Source organism: Bactrocera latifrons, unplaced genomic scaffold (assembly GCF_001853355.1).
Source record: "Bactrocera latifrons isolate USDA-ARS-PBARC rearing strain unplaced genomic scaffold, ASM185335v1 scaffold_56, whole genome shotgun sequence".
Classification (NCBI taxonomy): Eukaryota; Metazoa; Arthropoda; class Insecta; order Diptera; family Tephritidae; genus Bactrocera; species Bactrocera latifrons.
The window spans coordinates 1,227,106-1,250,449 of NW_017537223.1; the positions used below are offsets into that span (position 1 = coordinate 1,227,106).

Here is a 23,344-nt window from a genome sequence, read left to right on the forward strand (position 1 = left end):
CACGCGCTCTTCCCAAACATCCCTCGTGGAGAGAGCGTTGCACTGCGCGCCGATTGACACCTTTGACGGAGTGACGCAGCGCCGCGGCCGCACAGCGCGTTATGGCTAAGCGGCGCTAGCCCGCATCTGCCGCAAACAGTAACGTTCACCAGATGCACACTCATCAAAGTCATTATCCACACATGAGTGTGTGTTTGTGTATTAGGCAGACTATTTGATAGCCATCGGCGCGCATGCGTCATTACCGTTGCTTTGTTGGGTGTCGGGGACAAAGCAGGGGTAGCTTATRCCGGTGATGATGAGCACACACATACACATATAAAATTATATCATGCCGCGAAGGGTGCTTTGTAAGTAACGTTTATTTTGCTTTTGCGGCGACGCAGATGAATATGTGGCTGCCATAATCCAACTTCTGSTGTGCTGCTGGAAAGTCGCGTGAGATTTTTATACATGTATGTATGTACATCTATACGTGACCTGAAAAAAAATTTATTTATTAGTTTCTGATGTTGAGCTTAGCTAATGTTAGAAAGCTAGTACTCTCCGAAAGACATGCAAGCGTTGTTCTTAAATTCTACCAACATTTAWAGAGGAGCCCTCAGCTCCGCTTACTTTATATATTGGAATTTGCATAACGCATCCACGATTTATTTATAAACGCATCTCAAGCAGCATATTTAAATACTCCTGTGACTGAAAAATACGCTTAAAACTCAAACAAATTTGAAGCTACTTGCTGCAGCGCTGTTTGTCAGTCTCAAGATAGGGGATTTTAAACAAGTTTAACGCAAAATTTTGCTAAGTTGTCCAAGGAGAATCCTTTATTTTCTTTACTGTGAATCTTAGTTTAGTTTTATCAAAAATATACTCTGCCAAAGTCAACAAAACTCCAAGAAAAATCTGTCTGTATAATTTGTTTGTTTGTTTCTGAAMTCAGTATCCACTCAGTGATCAATTTGTGTGGCCGCTGAACTTCTTTGGTGAATTGAAGTTAATCTGGTAGGTCAATAAGCCAGGCATAGACCAGTTTGGTCCTTTGCGATACCAGATGGAGTTCAGTTGCARAATCCAAGAAAAGYAGTCATCGTTWRGGATGCCTGCGYTTGCCTCSAMTTTTRACAGACTCTGCGGCCTCACTATCGAYACCTCCTAGAGTGTRTCATACCGCTGGGATGCTCGTATTTCACCTCTCGGACTGAAAAAAACAAAATTTTCGCGTTTTTTTTTTTTCATATAAATCTTTATTATCGGCTTGAAAATATACTCCTTTTGAGCCAATGCAAGCATGCCAACACTTAATCCAGTTTTCCTTTGACTTACTGTAAGTCTCGGCTGTGGTTGTCTAAAGTGCCATCATCGAGTGTTGGTCCTCAGTGCCTACAACGAATTTGTGTTTTTTCGGTTTCCACTAAATTTGGAGCGCCATTCGCTAGACTGATAAGCAGTTTTGAGTCAAAATTATAACCCATGTTTGGTCTCCAGTTATCGTGAACTTAACGAATATATGGTCTTTTGCTGCGTTATGAAGCATTTATTTTACGCAGAAGATGCAGGTATTTTTGTGCGAATCTAGAATTGATACTTTTCAAGCTAAAAACATTAATCAAAATGTCGATCCATTGGGAATACATAGATGCTCTGCTAGAACTCTGATGCCTACACGACGATTTTCAAGTGCTTTACTTTGTCATTACCAGAGGACGACTCGTACGAGGCAAATTTTCAATGGCTTCCCGACCTTCACTGAATACTTTGTCTTTGGTAAAAATTCACAGATAAACCTTTCGCATCGAAAGTAAACTTTATAGTATTCTWAATAAGCTCTAAGGCGAAATATTAAGAATAGAAAGATTCGGAGGTAAAATCTACTCTCGCCTTGATTCATAATCTATTAAGTTACTATCTATACACCTCTTTCGCTAACAAAAAAGACACATACTAAGTTCTTTTAAACCCTTTGCTACATGAACTTTTTGTTGCCATCCAACTTTATTCCGGTAAATCCATTTAACCAGAAATTACTCTATTTATCTTTATATAAATAAAACATTTCCTTTCCTTATCATATTGATTTGGTKTTTGGTGTTAACAGTTTGGCATTGACCTAAAATAGAGCCCTTTCTGTGTGGTTGCTGTGATGAARTTATCGGTTTTTGTCGCTGGTTGGTGGTTTAGGTGTAAAAGTCGATAGCGGTGTTTCATCACCCCAGTGGAATTTTGGTTTGATGCACTTTTGTTTTTGAAAAAGATAACCAACGAAGTTGAGCAACTCACACTTGTGTAAATAGAAACAGTTATGCGTCTATTTGCATTGCGATAAGATAACTGTTATTGTATGTAGATAGTGCGAGTGACAACTGACAAAAGCTCAGATAGTTGTTGGCGGGATTAAAACGAACTATTGATTCGGATAAATTGACGGAAGTGTGTTGTGTAATTTCAAATGAATTGCTCATTACATGCTACGATAGGACAGTAAAATTATATTTTTTGATATTTTTGAGTATACGTTTCACAAGCGCCGACTAAATGTCTGTTCTTTGCGGTATATAAAGTTGGTTGGGACAACCCCGAATAGGCATAAATATTCACATACTTTGAACTAATTTTAGCAAAAAGCCATGATGACCCGACATTGGAAGGGGAGGCGGAAAGCTTTTAAGATTCACTGTGACAAATGAATTTACATTCGTCATATTCGTAGGTAATATGGTTCGCTCTTAATAAAAATTAAAAAAATTAATAAACATTACATATATTAAGGGATCGGTCGAGTACATAACCTTAAAAATTGTTAAACCAAATGTATCATTTCATCAGTTATATTCCCAATGCAATTCTATCTGAATCAATGGAAATAATATTGAGTAGTCGAAAAAGTGTTTCGTATTTTGTSAATAGATGTCGTTGCAGTCGTATATATAGTCGTATATACGATGAAATTATAGAAGAGATTGATTGACCAGGACCGTCACATAAGCAGCCATGACATCGCTAAGGAACTTACCATTCAYCATCAAACAGTTTGAACAATTTAAAAAAGGCTGGCTACAAAAAAAAAAGCTCGGTGTTTGGGTACMACATGAATTGTCTGTGAAAAATTTAATAGACCGAATTAATATCTTCGATTCTGTGCTGAAAGGAAATGAAATCGAACTATTTCTGGAGCGAATGTTAACAGGAGACGAAATTGGATCAAATACGAGAATAATGCGCGAAAAAGATCATGGTCCAAGCGTCAGGTGGAATTGGAAATGAATCATCCACCGTGAGCTACTCCAGTCGAACGATTGATTCAACATTTGACTGACAACAACTGCTGAGATCGAAGCAACCGATCGAAAAAAACGGCCAGAACTGATAAACAGAAAGGGCTTCGTCTTCCACTTGTTGACTCGGTAAAAACTGGGACAGTTTGGCTGGGAAGTTTTGATAGCCCTGACCTTGCACCAACGGACTTCTATTTGTGAGCTTGTGAAAATTACTCGTGGCAGTTTTTCGCCGAGAAACCAGACAAATTTTGCACTGTTGGAACAATATCTCTAGAGAAAAAATAGCAAAAGGTGATCGACAAAAATGGTGCATACTTGGTTCATTAAAGTTTATTATAAAAAATGAAATGAAGTTTGTTTAGAAGTACGAAAATACTTTTTCGACTACCCAAATTGTATATATTTTTTAAGCAAAACCGAATTGTTAACCAAAAATCTTTAGCTTGCGAAAGGGAACAAGAGATGAGAAAATGTTTTCGAAAGTGATTTAGAGAATTTATTTTCTTCCTTGACCGGCCATAACAAGCCATTAATTTACGCATTACATGCTTCGCAGCGGAAAACTTTAATGACATACATTGAACATAACACATGAATAAATTCCGACATTAATTCACAAAACTGCCTTGGTATTTAACCAAAAATTCAAATATGTAATAATTCAGGTAAATAATTTTAATGCCACAAATATAAGTCTATCTTTCATTTGCAATCAACTACCAACCAAAATTTGGGTAAAATAAATTTGTAAATATGTAATTAAGATTGTATCAACTTGTCGTTCGTTAAAACCAGGAACAGCAGCAAATTATATAACTGCATTTAGCATATTTTAAGGCGTTCGAACGCATAGGTCGTCCACTTTACTCCAATTGCCACTATATCTATATTCGTATATATGTGTGTGCATGTTATGCTTAAATAATTTTGCATTTAAATAACATTGTGGAGCCAAGAGTCAATGATGAATGAGCGGATTTGTCGACTGTGCTGGGTGAATTATCCTCTGAGCGGAGCGAGCATAAATCTACAAAAATCGCTCCGGCTTCCCAGTTGTGCATGCGGAGCATTACAAGTCAGCAAATCATTTTGAACACTAAAGTGTTTGTGCATTGATGCACTGCTTTAATCCTGCCAAACATTCCACACGCACACATACACACATACACACGCTTCGTTGCACCGGATCTATGCCACACACAGCCGTATTGATGACATGATGCGCTCATACATATTTATTTGAAAGCCACGCCATCGAATGTGATGCTTCAGCATGATTCAAACCGCACGGAGTAACACATAAAAGCCATAAAAGCGAAAATAAAAAATGATTTATGTAGTTCAAGTGTTAGGCAGTCGGTTAGCCAACATGCCAGAGGAAATCACTGGTTGAAAATCAACGCGTTCTGAGTGAAGTTAGGCCTTCATTGCTTCGCACTTGCTTGCTATTTAGTGAAAAATTAAATATACGTCTTCCAAAGCTGGTACAATTTGATAATCTTCACTAACTATGAAAACCAAAAATTATTTCAATACTTTTTCACCATAAAAAATATTTATATAAAATAACAGGTGTGAGACTTTGCTAAAAAAAAAGCCCATATGTAGGCAATGTTTGAACTTGGAAACATAAAAATGAAAAAGAGAGAGCCCAACAGTTGAATGAGCTCGTACTCCTTTATTTGCGATAACAGAATATACTCTGAGAACGCACAACTTGTAATATAGACCTTGCGTCAGTCTGTTTAAAAGGTTATAGGGTTATTTCGGTATTTCGGACAAAATAATAAAAGGGATGTGTCGAAGAGTGTACAGCTGGTGGCGTACGTCGATGATATTGATATAATTGACCTCAACAAGGGCGGCGATAGTTCTGTTTTATCATAGGAAGCGGAGATAATTTCGTCTATCTTGGAAGCAGTACTAACACCAATAACAACGTTAGCTTCGAAATCCAACGCAGAATAACTCTTGCCAACAGTTGCTACTTCGGACTGAGTAGCCAATTGAGAAGTAAGGTAATCTCTCAAAGACCAAACTCTACAAGTCACTCATCATTCGCGTCCTGCCATAACGTGCAAAGGCATGGATGTAGACAACATCTGATGAAGATTTGCGGACCTTTTCGTATTGGCAGAGAATCAAGACACAGCGGCTATGCTGGTTAGGTCATGTCGTCCGAATAGAAGAACTCACTTCAACTTTGAGAGTATTCCACGCAGCAACCTCCGGGGGAGCAGATGAAGAGAAAGGTCTGCACTCCGTTGGAAGGACCAGGTGAAGAAGTTTCAGTGAAAAATCCCGCGAAGAACACCACAATGACTTCCAGAGGGCAATTCAACATCTTTCTTAAAGAATCCAAGCTTTGCGCCACTTTGTAGCTTTACAATATGAAAAAGCGGTTATATTTTGAGCGGTCGGTGGACCAGAGTTTTTCGGGTGCTACATTTCATCTGCATTGCTTTGCTAGTCATATTCGGATTTTCTCTGCAAACTAGTCAACCATTTAGCAAGCATGCTTTTATGTGTGTCTACGTGTTTGTGTGGACGTGCTATATTTGAGGTATCCACTCAGATGCATTCAAATCGGGCATTGCTGCGACAGCTTTCGTGAAGCTAGCAAGCGGATTGACACAGTTAAACTGCCGCACACGCACTCACGCACACACACACAGGCATGCATTCGCAGCTATTTGCAACTGAGGCGAGTAGTTGGCTGTGGTAAGTGAGTATAAATAAATAGTGAATGCGAACACGTACGATTGCATATTTGTAAAAACCATAAATACGAATTTTGTAAGAGATATAAGGACATCAGACAAGTAGCAGCAAGTCGGCTTACATATGTACTTATATGAAATTGTGTCGGCATGTTGCACGAGAAGTGAATTGTGCCACAACAAAGTGCAATGCATGCAAACTCATTGCTGATATGTCAGCGCAATAAATCCATACAGCGAACGAGCAGACTAATGGACACCGAAGTAAATGAAACTCGCAAACATTTGTACAAAAAAAAAAATGTCGGCACACAGACGTCGAACGCCAAGCATACCACAAGCAACCAACCGCGCCGCTTGTTCTGGAGCACATTAAGCTTCAAATAAAATATAACGACTGAAGAATCATAAAAATAGACAAATGGAATAAATGCACTAAAAGGATATGAAATAAATATAACGGCGCACAGTGGCACAGCAGCGCTGCCGAGTGGGGCGCTCAAGGAGCGGCAGCGCTGATAGCTGGCTCATAGGTATTCATAGACGACGACAGGAATTATGTGCCCGCAAACACACGTATTTGGTGTGCACATGCGTGTGTGCGCGCGCACTTGGCGCAGCTGTGACAGCATGACGACAAGAAATACGGGCGCGCAAGTCGTGATTGGACGCGACTGGCATTCCTAATTTCTAAGTGCCGCTCGATATTAAGCGAACAAGCAGCAATTTACCGACATGCAGCTACTGTTCTCATTGCTGTTGTTGTTGCTGTTGTTGCTGTTGTCGACAACATTCATTGCAATGCGGATAAGGACAAGGCCGGGCGCAGACCGAGCAGACGCCGCCGAACTGCATGCACCTATGCTTACACACACACAAACATACACTCATATATGCTGAGATATRTGTATACAGTTATGCGCTGACAACAAAAGCGCCAGATCAACAGACTAATGAAAAAGCCGAAAGGACGCTGGCAAAGCAGCTGCACTCAGCATTCCAGCGCCTGCAAGGCGATGCCAAGGAAGAAGTGGCATTTCTTCACATGTGAGTTGTCAGACTGCCGGCATGAATGCACGAGTGAAGGGCTGAATGCCTGCATGTGTGAGTGAGTGAGTCGCTGACTGACGGGGTGACTTATTTGACTGGCTGCTTGCCTCGACAGGCATTTCTTCAGCGCCGTTGCCAAGCAGCGGTGGCATCGGTGGCAGCAGAAATCACGATTGTTAAGTAAGCTGTCCTTTGATATGAATTCGAGTTCCACAATGCTCAAATGCTTCCTCTTGCCGTTTCTTACTCGATACTTCGCGCTGACTGCCTGCCAACAAGGGACAAGTACATAAATAGGCAACAACGGCAAAAATTGAGGCATAATTTATGTGTTACGCGAGACACGTCGGAGACGTTGATGATGACGACGCGTCGGCCGGAAGCGCCGTGCGCTGACACGGAGGAAAAGCCGCGCTGTCGCTCTCAGTTGGTTAGTAGTGGCAGCGAAATTTGTGGCACTGCTGTGGATGACAATGGCAGCGCGATTTTTCCCATGTAATTGCATACCTTGGCACATGCAAACAATTCTACAAACACAGCTCTCTCACACTTACTTACATATTTACATGAGTTTTATTTAAAAGACGTTCGTAATTTAAGAACACGAAGCTCGAAATTGCCAACAATTTGAGTAGATATAGAAAAATATACTAAATCCAGCATGCTTATTTACAATGACACAATGCTGAGGTCATTCAACTAATAAAGTCGCGTTTCGCCCTGTGATCAGCGTAATAACAGTTTTCCATTATGAATATTACTGTGTGACAGTTTTAATATTTTAAATTGTGCTTTTAGCATGGCAAATAAGTGATGATTTATGATTTAAAAAATGAGCAAACATAAACGAAAATATCTATGTACATTTGTACCTATACGGGGTGAGTCAGAATATAAACATAGAAGAATTCTGACATTAAATTTTTTAAATATTTGAGTTGGATGGATATACTATATTGTATATTTCTAGACGGCAAGAATTTTCAAAGCTCAAGAGATTAGTAGTTTCAGCAAAGTTAAGCGTTGTCTCACTGGAACTGTGCGGTGTCTGCAACAACAATTTCCTGAACATCTCGATCTAAATAATGCTCTAGTTAACATATAGAAGAGAAGCTCTATTCAAAAATAGACAAAATAAATATTCAGTCAAAATAATGATTTTTTTCAAAACTATGCAATATTTTCATACTGACGTAAAATATGGCTTATCTCACACCTTTATATACCATCTAGTGAAACCTGCCCCGGACACTTAGGAACAATCTTTTCCATTGCGTGTGAAGGTTAATTCCATATGTCAATTAGTGTGTAGTTTGTCTGGCGATTTTTACCAAAGAAAATTATAACGAGCTTGAAACTTCGTGTTTTAAGTAGGAATCGGCTAGAGAATAGTTGCTAATGTTGGAGAAGTGTTTTGTGGAGTCCCCTTTATGATGAACACAAGTGCTAGTATTTCAGTGGTACAAAGTATCAGTGAAGGTCGTGAGATCATCGAAAACATATCTCATCACAGTCTTCCATCCAACGTCGAAAAAGTTAAAGAAATAGTGATTGAAAGTCAAGATTTTTTGGTTAATGTTTTGGGTATGAAACGTGTCAATGCTATACTTGACAACGAGTCAAAGAGGTGTTTGGCAACGAAGCTAACTACCTGCCATTAATGTTAAACTTAACGATTCAAATGGGATTAGATCACCGAAAAACAGCCCTTGGATAGGTAAAACCCGGGTCAATTCCGGTAACGTAGAACCAGCTGTCGGGGAATCGAATTTCGTTGTGGATACTGTAGCAGGTTAAACTCTTCCTTATCCAGAAATATTTCCAGCATGCAACGAGCCTCCGCTTGACTCTAACCAACTTTTTGCATGCGCAGCTAACACCTCACCTCTCCGACACCTCTCTTCCTATGGTCCGAGCCCGTCGAAATAGCACGTTGGATGACCTTGATGACAACTTATCTGATCCTAACAGGGACTAGATAACCATTACAACAACAACATGCCTTAATTAGCATTACTGGTGACGAGACGTGTGGCAAGTGTCCAGTAAGCTAGGTTAGTTTAGATCAGGTTTTTGTTTGATGTAGTCCAGTGTGATGGAAGAACTCTTGTGTACGATCTATAACTTAGCAAAACTCTTAGTAGCCTATAGAAACTTGTACAGGCGTTTAAGTCTTGAGTTGTTTCCACCTCGTCTTCTTCCATACAGCTTCTATAGATTCTCAACCTTACTACGTGGACGTCAATGGGACGTCAATCTTAATACTAGAGAGAGGCTATCCTTAATAACAACAGATCACTACATCTTTTGCCATCGATCTAGGGTCAAAAGGCATTTGCGATAGCGCATATAACGATTGTGTTCTATTGTGACCATTGATAGCGACGTTAGGCACTCTTCGACCTGCTCTGAAGGCACTGTAAATGAGTTCAAGGCTAGCCGCTCTGCTGTCTGAGCGGATGGTCACTTTGACATAAGTAATAAATATCAAACATTTTAATCGGAGCTAGGAAGTATATATTTTTAGAAAAAAGCCCAAAGAATGTTTTAAGTATTTTATTGAAAAACTAATTTTAAAATCTGGCTTAGAAATGATCCGGAATAGTATTAATCAGCAAATGCCATTAGTGGACTTTTTAGATATAAATTAATAGGTATTATTATCAGAAAACCACAAACACTTTGTCATTTGATCAGCTTCGCTGCCGTCAATATTTTTTCAACATTCTCTGATCCAATTCTACCATGCTTAACTGAGAAATGTGGCTAGAAGGTTAGCGCACACATCAATGAATGCGATCACAACAATATTTCTTTCAAAAAAATAAATAAAAATGCATTTCCCACAATCGATAGCAGCTATATATGCTAGGTAAGATATATGTATATGGTATATAAATGTAGTATAAATTTCACTTAATTTCAAAGCATTCCGCCAATCGTAGTCGCCAACTCTGAGTCAGCCAAAAAAGTGCACAGGAAGTGTGGCTGCTTGGATTTATTGCCGCGTTTTAATTTATTTGCAATTCAGCAATTTATATAATACACATATATATAAATTTACAGACAAAAGCAGAATGCACTCATAAAAACGTATTTGCCAGCGAGGCTCGCTGATATTTATTTGTTTGTAAATATTTATGCAACTGAACTTGACACCTTTTTTATGTGCCGCTTTTTACCATAAGTAGTGTTATCAATTTAACTTTGCGGAGAATGCAAAAAATCAATTAAATTCGCGTTCAGCAATTTTCAGCATAAACGAAATTGGCACCTAAACCATTTCACTTCCAATTTAGAGCTACCAATTTTGGAGTTGCCATCAATTGCTTGAACGCTTTTGCCCAAACAAAGCTTCAAAAGCTGCCCACAGCGATTGGCGGGTGCTTAGTGGCGCTGGTAAACATTTAATTTTGCTTTTATTTTCCGCTTCTTACTTTCACTCTGCACTTGTTCGTCGATGAAAAGACATGTATATGAATTTATAGTTGTATTAGAATTGAAGTGTCGGCGGAAGATTCCCTTCTTATAAATTCAATGGCATGACCAATTCCCGAATTTCAAAATAAGAATTTGTTCTTTCATTAAAGAACTTGCAAAGAGAAAAAGTTGGTCAAGATTCCAAAAAATTTAAAAAATGTGCATTAGTCAAAAGTTTCTCGTGACACACCTTATCGAAACACTCTTCCTGCCAGTCTACAATCTGATAAATATTTATACACTGCCTAAGCGAAATTTTTATTTTTCAAGTGATAATTGCCTTTGTAGGCTTGACAGTCTTGACTCAGATCTCAAATGACCGCTGTAACAGCAACAAATAAATCACTTTTAATTTTATTTTTTTCTCATTTCTTTATCTGCGATATAATATTCATAAACATTCTTAAAGCCACAGGGGAGTTGTTCTGGTTTTTTAGTAGGCTTGCGGATGGAGGAAGAGGAGCACGCAAGAGCGGTAGTGTTTATTTCGTTTAGCTTTTTTGTGGCATCGTAATTCATTATTCATCAGCGGTAGCGGCGAGCGATTACGCGTCACAGCTGATACATCTAACTGACACACCGCAAAAGAAATGAAAAAATCCATGAAAAGAGAGAAGATATTATGCTTGGCAGTAAAAGAACGAGGTGATGCGCACGAAATGAAAGTAAGAGTAAAATGCATACAGATAAGAAGAAAACGAATACAGTATAGTAAATAGCAATAAAGGTAATTATATTGGACAGTGTGTACATTAAGGTGAGCCAAAAGCATAAAAAAAAACAGAACACATCGAATGGAATGAAGATGTAGTATGCAGGGAAAAAATATCCCTGTAAGGAAATTTTTTTAGCTTTGTGTTTAAAGTCTAGCTTTCAAAGCTTCCAAATGTACGAATTTTTGAATTTGAATTGAAGAAAATTCCACTGAGGAATGTTTTAGGAAGTTTTATTGTTTACCAAAAATCGCATTGCTGAACGGTAGAAAATGATTCTTTTCATTCTTTTTCTTTAACGCGTTTTTTTTTATATTGTAAACTTTGAATACTCACCGAGACATTTAATTGAAGCTAATTTGCTTTTTTACAGGGATATTGAGGGATATTCTTCTCTTGTATATAAGCTCATAACAAATGAATACGATAGGTAGATTTTTGGCTCACCCTAATATACATATAGTAGTTATGTACATATATGCGTTACATTGCATAACTATACGCCACTGTGTATGAATCACATTTCTTGCCAATAATCTGAGGTTTAAAGTCATCTGTGGCGTAGTAATATGCTTGACTGCAACTAATACTGTCGGAAGGTGAAGCATATTTTGTTTTCTACATATGTTGTGCAAGTAAATTATGTTTATATCAGCCCATATGCCTCAGAAACTATTAGAATTTTTCACCAAAATCTCCTGAAACACCCTAAATAATCGATAATTAACGTTCTGCGTTTAGATCCAAATTATCAGAATCACAAAGCGCATTGATTTCACAAAGTGCCAGAGATCCCTACCCATTAAACAAAACACATACATATACAGTTATGGAAGGTATCTGTAATAGTGTTTGGATGGCAGCATTCTAAAGAACGAACGATCGGAGGTGCAAACATATATAAGTGAAACTTTTATCTCGAAACGACATTTTTCAAAATTGCTGGCGTCATACTCCACGAGAAATTGACCGATTGACTTCAAATTAAAACTGAGTATTTTTGAATACATTTACTGTACAATGACCTACGATCTTCTTGATTGGTTGAAAATTGTCAATTTGGCATTAAAAAACGACAATTTTTTTTCCAAAAAAAACGACTTTTTTTCAAAATGACGCCATTTTGTTAATTTTTGATATTTTTCAAAGATCGTAGGCCTTTTTAAAGTTTTTTGTTTTCGTTAGTTTTCAACATTTTTGTAAAAAATCGGACATTACTACCGTATTTGATCCACTTTTCGGCTCCTGTTACCATTCGCTTCAGAAATGAAGTATTTGAAGTACCCACCTGAAGTTAGGGTTCGAAATCATACTCATAATTTCAGCGTCATCTCCTGAATTTGCCATAGATATACTTATCACTTCTCAATAGTTAACTACATTCATTTTGTTGTTTCAGCCATCGATTAAAATTCGAATCGAAATAATGCACAATAAAAATTTTAAAACATCATATGCTTCAACAGTCACTTGAAAAATCGAACTCGACTCAAAGTAAGCAAATATGCACTTGTGTAATGTATCACTTTTGCATTCGCAACTTTTCAATAAGTTTCATGTTGCATGATATTGAATATCTCACCGCTCAAAACCTTTTACCGTTATAATGTCAACAACTTCTTTGCGTAATTGTGAAGGAAATCTCCAAGCAAGTCACAGCATTATCATTCGATATTTAGCAGCAATCACTGGTGAATGGCTAAAATTCGACAGAAGCAAGCACAACTAAAGAGAATTAAGCAAATACGCAGCACACATAAAGTGCAGAGCGGCCCACCAAAGACGAATTTGAGTTGTTATTCACCTTTTATTATTTCTAACGGCAACAAGTCCGCCCGCCCACCTACCGAACGAAGCCAACACAGTGGAAACCAGTGAGTAGCCGTCAAACGCCAATCATCTCTAAAATGGAAACAAAAACACGAAAATAGCAGACAAAGATAGCCGACACTGTAGCAACAACGACAGACAGCTTCCCTCCCGCGCAGCTCACTTTTGCTTTTCACCCTTTTTTGCGCTTGAGTTACACAAAACGCGTCAATGTCCGAAGTGCGAAGATGCTGTTCCTGCAGTCGACACAGCACGGGCGAGTCGTGGCTGGCTGATAGTGAGGCGCAAAAAGACCAAGCCCGTCAAATTAAATAAAAAATACCTGAGTGCTGATGCTGTCGAAAAGTGGCCACCGACACTTGGGCGAGTTAAGCTGGCGCTTTGGCAGCATCACTCAAAGTTAACAAATTGTGCTTGAATGCTGGTCAGTGGCTTTAAGAAAATGCAATTCATTTTGTGTTGCTCTTGATTCGCCGACTCTGTTGCTCCGAAGTGTTGAGATGAGAATAATGAAGTCACAATTTAAATGCCAAAATTGAAAACAATTTTTTAAAAAAGATAGTTGGCGCAGTTTGTGGGGTCTCCCTTTTTGTAGATCGGGCACAGTGCACTTAAATTCCGATCGTCGGGTATGCCTTCGACCGACCATATTCTATAAAGAAACTGAGCTGAGGGTAGACATATTGGCCAACTGGCTGTTTTCTAATTTCCTGTTTTGAGTCTAAGTAGTTGCGATTAAGATAGAATTTACTTCCACTAAACATTTTACATACACACGTAAAATTCTTAAATTCTCACAGAAAATGAGTTCTTCAAGTGCTTTACCTTTTTTGTTTTGAGAGAGAAACCAACAGCCTGCTAATTGCTGGCATTTTTCACCTTTTTCCACTTGCACGCTTTTGCACGAATTCACGCTTTGCTGAATGCTTTAAGTTTAAGGCTTTTGTGGATTCTCAGTTCTCAGCATTGCTCATTGTTATGGTCAAGGCTGTATGCTAACTTAGTTGGTTAAATAACCGAGACGCAGTCATGAAAGTTCACATGTGCGAAAATGTCAGAACACGTCGACGTACGAGCATGTGTTATTCATAGATATAAAGCATGTGTATATAATTGTTTTTTAATGTTGCATATATCAATGTTTTTATGTAAATATGGTTGAAGAGAGGTCAAGAATATAAAAATTATCTTGAAGGCGCTTTAATATTTCCTGAAAACACTGGGAGTGGGTTACGTGCATTTGAGGCGAAGGGCAACCTTAAAAGATTTCAGAACTGCCATTTCATTCCGAAAAAAGAGCGGGTTGGTGTGGTTTGTGGGCCGGTGGAATCATGGGGCCATATTTCTTAAGAAATGATGCTGATGAGATCGTAACCTTCAAAGGCAAGCGTTATGATAACCGAATATTTGAAGCAAAAAATTGAAGTCTGAACTTGAAGGCTTCGGGGACATTTGGTTTCAAGGAGACGGCGCCACTTCCCACACATCACATGAATCAATGGATTTATTGAGGGAACACTCTCTGTTTGGTTCAGCCAATTGGTCACAAAGATTGTGTGTTATCACACCGTTAGACTTTTTCCTCTGTTGATATGTATATTCTAAAGTCTATGACGAAAATCTCGCTTGGCTTCAGGCCTTGTCAGTCGAAATGCTGGAACGAGTTATCGAAAATTGTACGCAATGGATGAACCATCTAAGACGTAGCCACGGCCAACATTTGAAAGATATATTATTCGAAAATAAATGCCAAAGAATATTTTTTCGATTGATAATAAATATTCCCCATTAAATTTGAGGTTTCTATGTTTTTTGTCTAAAAAAGAAGGGAACCTGGAAATTGATAACCATTTATAGGTATGAGATTTCAGCCATCGTATTGAAACAAGCTGTCAAAGTGATTACATGCATTTGACATTTATGCTAAGCATACTCTTGTGAAGAGATTCTCCAGAGAAGGTCATTGCCTAATGTGATTTACATTTTTAATACTGACCATCGAGCGAACTTTATAGTGATTGGTGAATGCTAGAGGCAAATTTGTGAATTACATATTATTTCTTCACATTCATATCAATTCATTCCCAGTGATAAAAGGTTTCTACAGAATTGGATAATAAGCTATAAGCGCAAAAAACTTTTAATTTTTGGTGACGGAGATATGAGGCTCCGAACTGGGTCATATGACTAATCCCCGTTAGCCTTTTCCTAGGTCAACGCTGGTAGTCGCAGCACCGGAAAATATGAACCCAATATTTCATTCACGCACTAAGTGCCATGATATTTTGGAACTTATAAGGCAAAAATATTGAACACATCATATACTTAGAAGCTTTTTTGAAGCTTCATTTTTCTTTATATCCAAAAAGCAGCACTACAATAATTTCCCGGCATATTATTTTGTCTCTCATTGCTTTCTACGAAGAAAACTTAGCACGTGGCTTACAATATTTTAAAGAGGCATTAGCAAGCGGCAGTATTGTGAAACGAAACTATATGTATATATGTATATACATAACTATATATTATATATTCAAACATGATTGGAATAAATTTGTAAATACCTCCATGTGCAGCCCGCATGCCAGCAACTTTAGGCGAGTCAGCTGTATTTACCCCGCTTCGTATATGTGGCACACACACACACACACAAACGTATGCCATGCAGTCAAAGAAGTTCGTTGTAGCATTTTAAGACTTCTGCATAAGTATTCTTACAATTTCAGCGCTCTGGCACGGCTTTCACAGTTGATTGCACCGCATTCCTGGGTTGCATTGTGACAAGACTAGCGGCAGTTAGCCGGGCTCATGTGCTGTCTGGCATATTGTTGCGCGTTGAGGCCAACCACCCCATAATTTCGTTTAATTTATGGCGCGAAGAAGTAAATGTCGGCGCAACTTGAGGAGCTGTCTTAAGGGTTGTTCATTTACTATCGCATTATTATTATAAAATATATGTGTGTGAGTGTGTATATGTATGTGCACGAACATTATGGTATAGAAATGTATTTGAGCCCGCGGCGTTTAGAAAACTTCACTTCGCCGTGATACTGCCGCAATGCCAAGTTAGACATAAGAATAACTGTATATATAGTACATATGTTCTTGTAACAGTGTGTGTGTGTGTGTGTCTACGCTTAAGTGTGTGTGCAATTGCTTTTTACCTGGCGGACAACTTAAAATGCTACATTTAATTTCATGCTAAGAAGTTCTTAGAAGATCCGACGTTTCCGAGCCAAATTGTGTTCAACGATGAGGCCCTTTACTGACTCAATGGGTATGTAAACCAGCGAAATTGCAACATTTGAACGAAAAGCAATTTGAAGAAGTTCGGGGGTTGTCCATTCATCCAGAAAAAAACATGGTTTGGCATAAAACAAAGGATTTATAGAAAGAGCACTTCAGTGAGCAGATAATTTCACGTTTTGTGCTGGCCGATTGGCCACCAAGGCCGTATAATATCACACAGTTCGATTTTTTCCTGTGGCGATATGTGTAGTCTAATGTCTATGCGGACAATCCGGCTTTGATTTAAGCTTTTGAGCAGAACATCACGCTTGGCATTCGCCAGTTCCCTGTGGAAACGCTCGAACGAGTCATCGAATATTGGACTCAATGGATGGACCATCTGAGATGTAGCAGCGGGCATCATTTAAAAGAGAGAGTCTTCAAAATAAATGCCAAACAATATTCTTTCGAATGATAATAAACAAACCCCATTTCCATACACTCTTTTTTCATCTTTCTATAAAATTACATATCGCTTCTTATTCATAAAAGATATTCATTTGAATTAAACTCATAAACATAGCTGCTAGCATAAAATGAACAGCGACATCGGCATTCAAGCGAACTTGTGCCGAAACCAGCGGTGGCATGTAACTATAATGCAGTACCGTGTATAAACATTGGCATTTCAGTTTTGCCAGACTATCAGCTTGGTCGAAACACAGATTCAGTAAATCAGACAAATATTCCAGGCCGAAATTGAAGCAATAAAACATCTTTGGTTTCATTTTGATCTCTTTGCTTCTCGCTAATGTTATCGTCATATTTTTATTGATTGCGATCCAACTGCTATTCTGTATTTCCGAATCGAAGAAGGTGATCAGGGAAGCATGGCTTTGCTTTGCCATGGTCATAATCTTATAAGGTGTGCCGACTGTGGTCAACTGATCTTTGTATTTGATTTTTATTTCTTTTGTTATAAAGCCATTGCACAGATGTACCCAGGTTGAGTTCAGGAGGGGCTCACAGCTTTCCCTTAGTTTCGCCGCATCTGTCACACTGCAAAGACTGCACAGACTGTAGATGATAAATAAAAAATATGCGAGGCCAATACTCATTTGACCGTTGCGTCTTCTTTTCACAACACAAAACTAAGGAAAAGAAATAAAGTTTCACAACGAACGAAATAAATAAATGAATATTTCGTATTCGAGTTCGATCTTTCGATATGAAAAATAAAGAGTCCCATTTCAAAAATTTTCAAAAACAGTTTTTTCATTATAAATCAAATACGATAATAGTGTGGAAGAAAGAACATGGCCCAAGCGTGGTGTAACTCAACAAATAGTCGCAAAACCAGGACTGACGCCTCAAGAGGCTATGCTAAGTATTTGCTGGGATTGGAAAGGAATCATTCCCTATGGGCTGCTCCATCCTGGTCGAATGATTGATTCTACCTTAACTAATCATCAAAAAGGGCTTCGTCTTCCAACAGGACAACGATGTGTGTGGTATCTTTGATGATTCGGCTAAAATTGAGAGAGCTTGGCTGGGAAGTTTTGATGCATCCAGCATGTGGGCTTGACCTTGACTACCATTTGTTTCGGTCAATGCAGAACTCCCTTAATGGAGTAAAGTTGGCTTCAATTGAAGCCAGTGAAGTTACTTGTCGCAGTTTTTCGCCGAGAAAGCAGAAAAGTTTTAGACTAATGGAACAATGTCTCTGGAGAAAAAATTTCAAAAAGTGGTCGACCAAAATGCTACATATTTGGTTCGTTAAAGTTAATTTTAAATATAAAAAATAAGTTGAAATTTTATTACAAATGCGAAAAGACTTTTTCGACTGCACAATATTTTTTAGCCAAAAACAAAATCATAAAAATAGATGCTGTATAAAGATCATTAAATGGGCTGAATAGTAACGAGTTCTTCCCAAACGATGCATCAACAATTAAACATGATGAATAAGAAGCCCCCAGTATATTTATCGAGCGTCCGTGCAATATGACATATTCATATAATATTTTAATGTGAATCATTAGTTTACATATAGACATGTATTTGTATGTATTTACATTATCCACACCAGAATAGCAGCGGTTAACCAAAATACCCATTTCGTTGCTACATCTAAACGAGCTTGACCTGCTTCAATCGGTGGCTTGTAGGCATAATGAAGTGCTGTAAATTGAATTGGTGGCGCTTGTCGTGTCTTCGAATCTGCCGGATCGTAGCATGTTCGCATTAATTCATCCGCATAAAAGAGATAAAATTCAAAGCAGTGTATCATAGATCTCCTTATCGTGTAGTTCCCCTTATTTTCACACATGGCCACCGAATTGCTATCGACATGCAGCGAGCTACAATTTCGCAGATATGAATCATAGAAAGTCACCAGAAAGCCCACGTTCGCATTTTCGGAGACCATTACTTTGAAGGGTGTGCCAATGCTTGTCAATTGATCTTTGTATTTAAGTTTCATCTCGTTCGTTACAGTTCCGTGGCACACATCAACCCATTTTACGGTTGTCATGAGCGAACAAGTGCGATCGATCGTTCCATTCGCGCCCACAGTCAGCACATTTAAGAATATTATTAGGCTAAACGTAATTGTGTTTACCATTTCTTTCTAAAACACATTTTTCTGCCTTTACGATAACGAAAATAAATTTCCAAATGAAAAGCAATGACAAACTGATTTGTTGGGGTTGCGTGGCTTCATAAAGTTTTCGGCTAATTAACCGGAATTCGGTTTTTGTCTTTGATTCTGATTCTAAACCGAGATGGTTGGCAATACTAGGTAAGCACAAACCTTTGACCTAATTTTCTACTAACGGAAGGGTTGGGGCATACATGAATGCTTAGTTGGGATACTTGGTGGAAACTTGCAAGAGTTCATCTCATGTAGCCTCGATGCCGAGTTGCAGTTGGAATCGTTTGCCGCTTTGTGACATATTTCGCAAAAAGGCTATACACTATATTTGTATGAGGAGCCGACCGCCGTATATCTTTTTAAGAGTTTCTGATATATTTCAAGTTTTTTTATTTTTTATTGAGATGTGGGGGAAATCTTCGCTAAAAAGCGAAGCACCCACGAAGGTGGAAACGAAAGGGTTTGTCGGGATAGAACGCCTTTTGAAACGATCGGTTCTTGCCCCTGAGAGTGGCAAGTTGGGTTTGCGTTCGACGCTACTGATTCCCGAACATTTGCAGCGGAGAAGAGAGCTGCCGATTGGATGGAGGGGAGATCTGTTTCTGCTAAGAGCTGTTTCTTTCTAATATACCGTACATGCATGTGGCTTAAGGCTTCGACAGTTGTCGAGATGCACGCATACTAGAGCTCCTATTATAGCAGCCTAAGTAAAATCCACAACGTAAAACATTACTTTCTTTCGCCGGGCATATCTCGGTAGGTATTGCCAAAAGCTTTGAAAAAGCTTAAGGAAATTTCTTCAGACACCCATATTCGGGTTGATTTCAGAAAAACCGCCATTAATTTCAGAAAAGTTATGGCTGAAAAGTACTATTGTTTAGGCATTGGTCTATAGATATTTATACTCCTGCAACAAAGTTGCTAAAGAGAGTGTTATAGTTTTGTTCACATAACGCTTGTTTGTAAGTCCTAAAACTAAAAGAGTCAGATATAGGGCTATATATACCAAAGTGATCAGGGTGACGAGTAGAGTTGAAATCCGGATGTCTGTCTGTCCGTCCGTCCGTGCAAGCTGTAACTTGAGTAAAAATTGAGATATCATGATGAAACTTGGTACACGTATTTCTTGGCTCCATAAGAAGGCCCACTGCCACGCCCACAAAATGGCGGAAACCGAAAACCTATAAAGTTTCATAACTAAGCCATAAATAAAGATATTAAAATGATGAATTTGGCACAAAGGATCGCATTAGGGAGGGTCATATTTGGACGTAAGTTTTTTGGAAAAGTGGGCGTGGCCCCGCCCCCTACTAACTTTTTTGTACATATCTCGGAAACTACTATAGCTATGTCAACCAACTTCCATAGAGTCGTTTCCTTCAGGCACTTCCATATACAATTCAAAAATGGAAGAAATCGTATAATAACCACGCCCACCTCCCATACAAAGATTATGTTGAAAATCAATAAAAGTGCGTTAACCGACTAACAAAAAACGCCAGAAACACTAAATTTTACGGAAGAAATGTCAGAAGGAAGCTGCATCCAGGCTTTTTTTAAAAATTATGGACCAAAAACCATACCTCAGGAAGTACTCTACCGATTTCAATGAAATTCGGTATATAATATTTTCTTAACACCCTGATGACATGTACCAAATATGGGTGAAATCGGTTCACAACCACGTCTGATATCTCGATTATCACTTTATCATGCGAGAGTATAAAATGTTCGGTGACACCCGAACTTAGCCCTTCCTTACTTGTTTTCAGTTGCGTTCTTACTACAAATTGGCAATTGTTGACTATTGGTTAGCACTAACCATTGATATTCTGGATAGATAAGCTCCCGACTTGTTTAAAACCTCTTAAATCTTCAAAAAGCATGACAGAAAGTTAGAAAGTCAGCGATTTTCTTTTATATAAAGAATCGTTAGTGATAGCTTCCGGTAAAACCACGGGTTCCTTTAAATAGTCTATTACGACAGAAGGTAGGCAAACAAAAGCTTGATTGTCCCGCTTGTATGTACATACATCAATATGTTTGAAGCAATCCAGGCTGGCACATACACGTTGAGCAAAATTTTTGCCAGACGTAGAATGTGTTGTCAGTGGCATGCCACAATATGCTGCTCACATCTTCTGGTCGTGCAGATAGCAAAGGAAAACGCACATCTGCCGTGCGTCCACACACACTCGCACATGCAAGGTTGAGTCTGAACATGCCAAAGCGCCCAAATGTGTTGTATGTGTGCTAGCTTGCGCTTGCCAGAGTTTTGCTTTTGTTTTGCTTTTTCACTTCATATCTTAACGCTGCTTCGTAAGTTTATGCGTATTCGCTTTGCTTGCTTTTTGGCGCGCGTTTTTATAAAATGTTACTCTAGCGGTTTTGTTTGCTAAGTTGCGCACACACAGCCACACACAGTAGCAGCAGAAGCAAAGACATTGAAAATGGCGCAAGCAATGCGTGTAAAATAGTAAATTATGACGTTGAGCAAGCTTAAAATGTAAGCATACTTTTGTGGGCCATGCGAAAGCCACATGTGTAAACAAGTAAGCCAAACGAGCAGGTGTGTGTGTATATGTATGCATGAGCTCATGTAGGTAAGTAGTTGTTTTTATCTACCAAACATAGTAACATAGTTGTTGCGCTTTAAAGTGGGACATACCCAGCTGGCTGCCAACTAAACTTTGGAACCACTACTTTGCCACTCGTGCGTAGTTAGCTCGAAGCAGGGTCTACCACTAGGTAATAAAGGGTGTTGTGTTATATTGAAATTGTTGCATACGCAACAAGGGAGGTGCCAAGACTAAACTTAAAATTTTTTGTTAAGAACTGAGGTTAAGTCAAATGTCTTTCTAACCAAATACCTCGGTAGTAATAAGTACTGAATCCATCCACAAACTTCAAGTTAACACTGGGTAGCCGCACAGTTCCGCAAGTATATAGTAAAGTCGCTAATTTGCAACTGCAATAACTTGTACTTTGCCTAACTTTCATGCAACTCTGACAGCACACCGCAGCAATGCGCTCTAACCTCCCGAAAACTTAGAGTTCCTTACCCGATTGCCAGACTTACTTATGCTCATATTTGCGCAGCATAAACAAATGGGCAAAACAGCTTTGCTTGTTAGTTTGCAAATAAGCATGAAATGCCATTATTATAGTGAAATATGTAGTGCCAAGTGCTGTGGTTGTAGCGCCTAAATGCATGCTATGCGCTCGCAATAAAACGCAAAATTCATAACTTAAAATGTGAGTTCTATCAAATGTGCTATGGAACTGCATCCGATTTAAGCAACCGACAACGCGGACTCCACCACACACATCCTCACACAAAATATACATATGTGCGTGTGTTTATACACTGCTGTGTCCGCGAACGTGAATAAGCTCAAAACGAATGCACAAATCCAGCAGAAATGCAATTTCGGTGCGCTCATATGTTAAATTAGTGTAAGCGCTTTAACGGCGATATGGATGTGAAAAATGGCACCAACACGCATTATCCTTTGGCAGTGAAGTTGCGGAAATTCTCAACGAGGAGCGTATTAGAACTTGATCTTAATTTTCGACTCAGTACTCACAAGTTCGCACTTTCTTTCACTCACCTCGTGTCCTGCTCCAAAATGACACCATTGAAGATCTGATGTGATCACGTGTTCTATGCTGAAAGCGTTCAGCCAAAATCCAAACATAATTTCTTCCACCTAACATAACACATTATGGAAAGCTTAAGTTATAGTAAGCTCTCGAAACATTTCCGAGGCGAATGGTAAAAGGTGACGAAAAATGGATCAAATACGACAAAAATGTGCGAAAAAGATTACGGTCCAAGCGTGGTGAAGCTCAACAAAAGATTGCAAAGCCAGGATTCACGCCTCGAAAGGTTATGTTGAGTGTTTGGTGGGATTGGAGAGGAATCTGCTGCAGCCTGGTTCAAATTGAAACAAGCAATCCCAAAAGAAAAAAAAAACGGTCAGAACTGATCAACAGAAAGCGCTTCGTCTTCCATCAGGTCAACGCTAGACCACACATCTTTAATGACTCGGTAAAAATTGAGAGAGCTTGGCTGGGAAATTTTGATACATGTTGGTCAATGCAGAATTTCCTCAATGGAGTAAAGTTGGCTTCAAGGGAAGCCAGTGAAAATTACTTGGCGCAGCTTTTCCACGAGATACCAGAAAAGTTTTAGCCTGATGGAATAATATCTCTGGTATGCATTTGGTTCATAAAAGTTCATTAAAAATATAAGATAATAAGTTGAATTCTCATTAGAAATGCGAAAATACTCTTTCGACTAGCAATATTTTCTGATATTCAGCTTTTGCACTTATCATGCAATTAGTCGTAGTCGTTAGTAGTAGAAACAAAGTAACTTAAAGAGCTTACTCT

The 23,344-nt window shown here is 38.7% G+C and overlaps 2 protein-coding genes across 2 annotated transcripts in view; one reads left to right on the forward strand and one right to left on the reverse strand.

Moving 5' to 3' along the window:
- LOC108974510 (inositol-pentakisphosphate 2-kinase) overlaps positions 1 to 23,344 on the forward strand; it is a 111,608-nt gene that overhangs the window by 3,028 nt on the left and 85,236 nt on the right. The window lies entirely within an intron of this gene.
- On the reverse strand, positions 18,300 to 18,945 carry LOC108974512. Its single transcript, XM_018942400.1, has one exon. The coding sequence runs from the start codon at positions 18,917 to 18,919 to the stop codon at positions 18,368 to 18,370; it is 552 nt and encodes a 183-aa protein (XP_018797945.1). The 5' UTR covers positions 18,920 to 18,945; the 3' UTR covers positions 18,300 to 18,367.

What these genes read in the sequence shown, in the direction of transcription:
- LOC108974512 (XM_018942400.1), bottom strand. Translation starts at nt 18,919, where the DNA reads ATGGTAAACACAATTACGTTTAGCCTAATAATATTCTTAAATGTGCTG.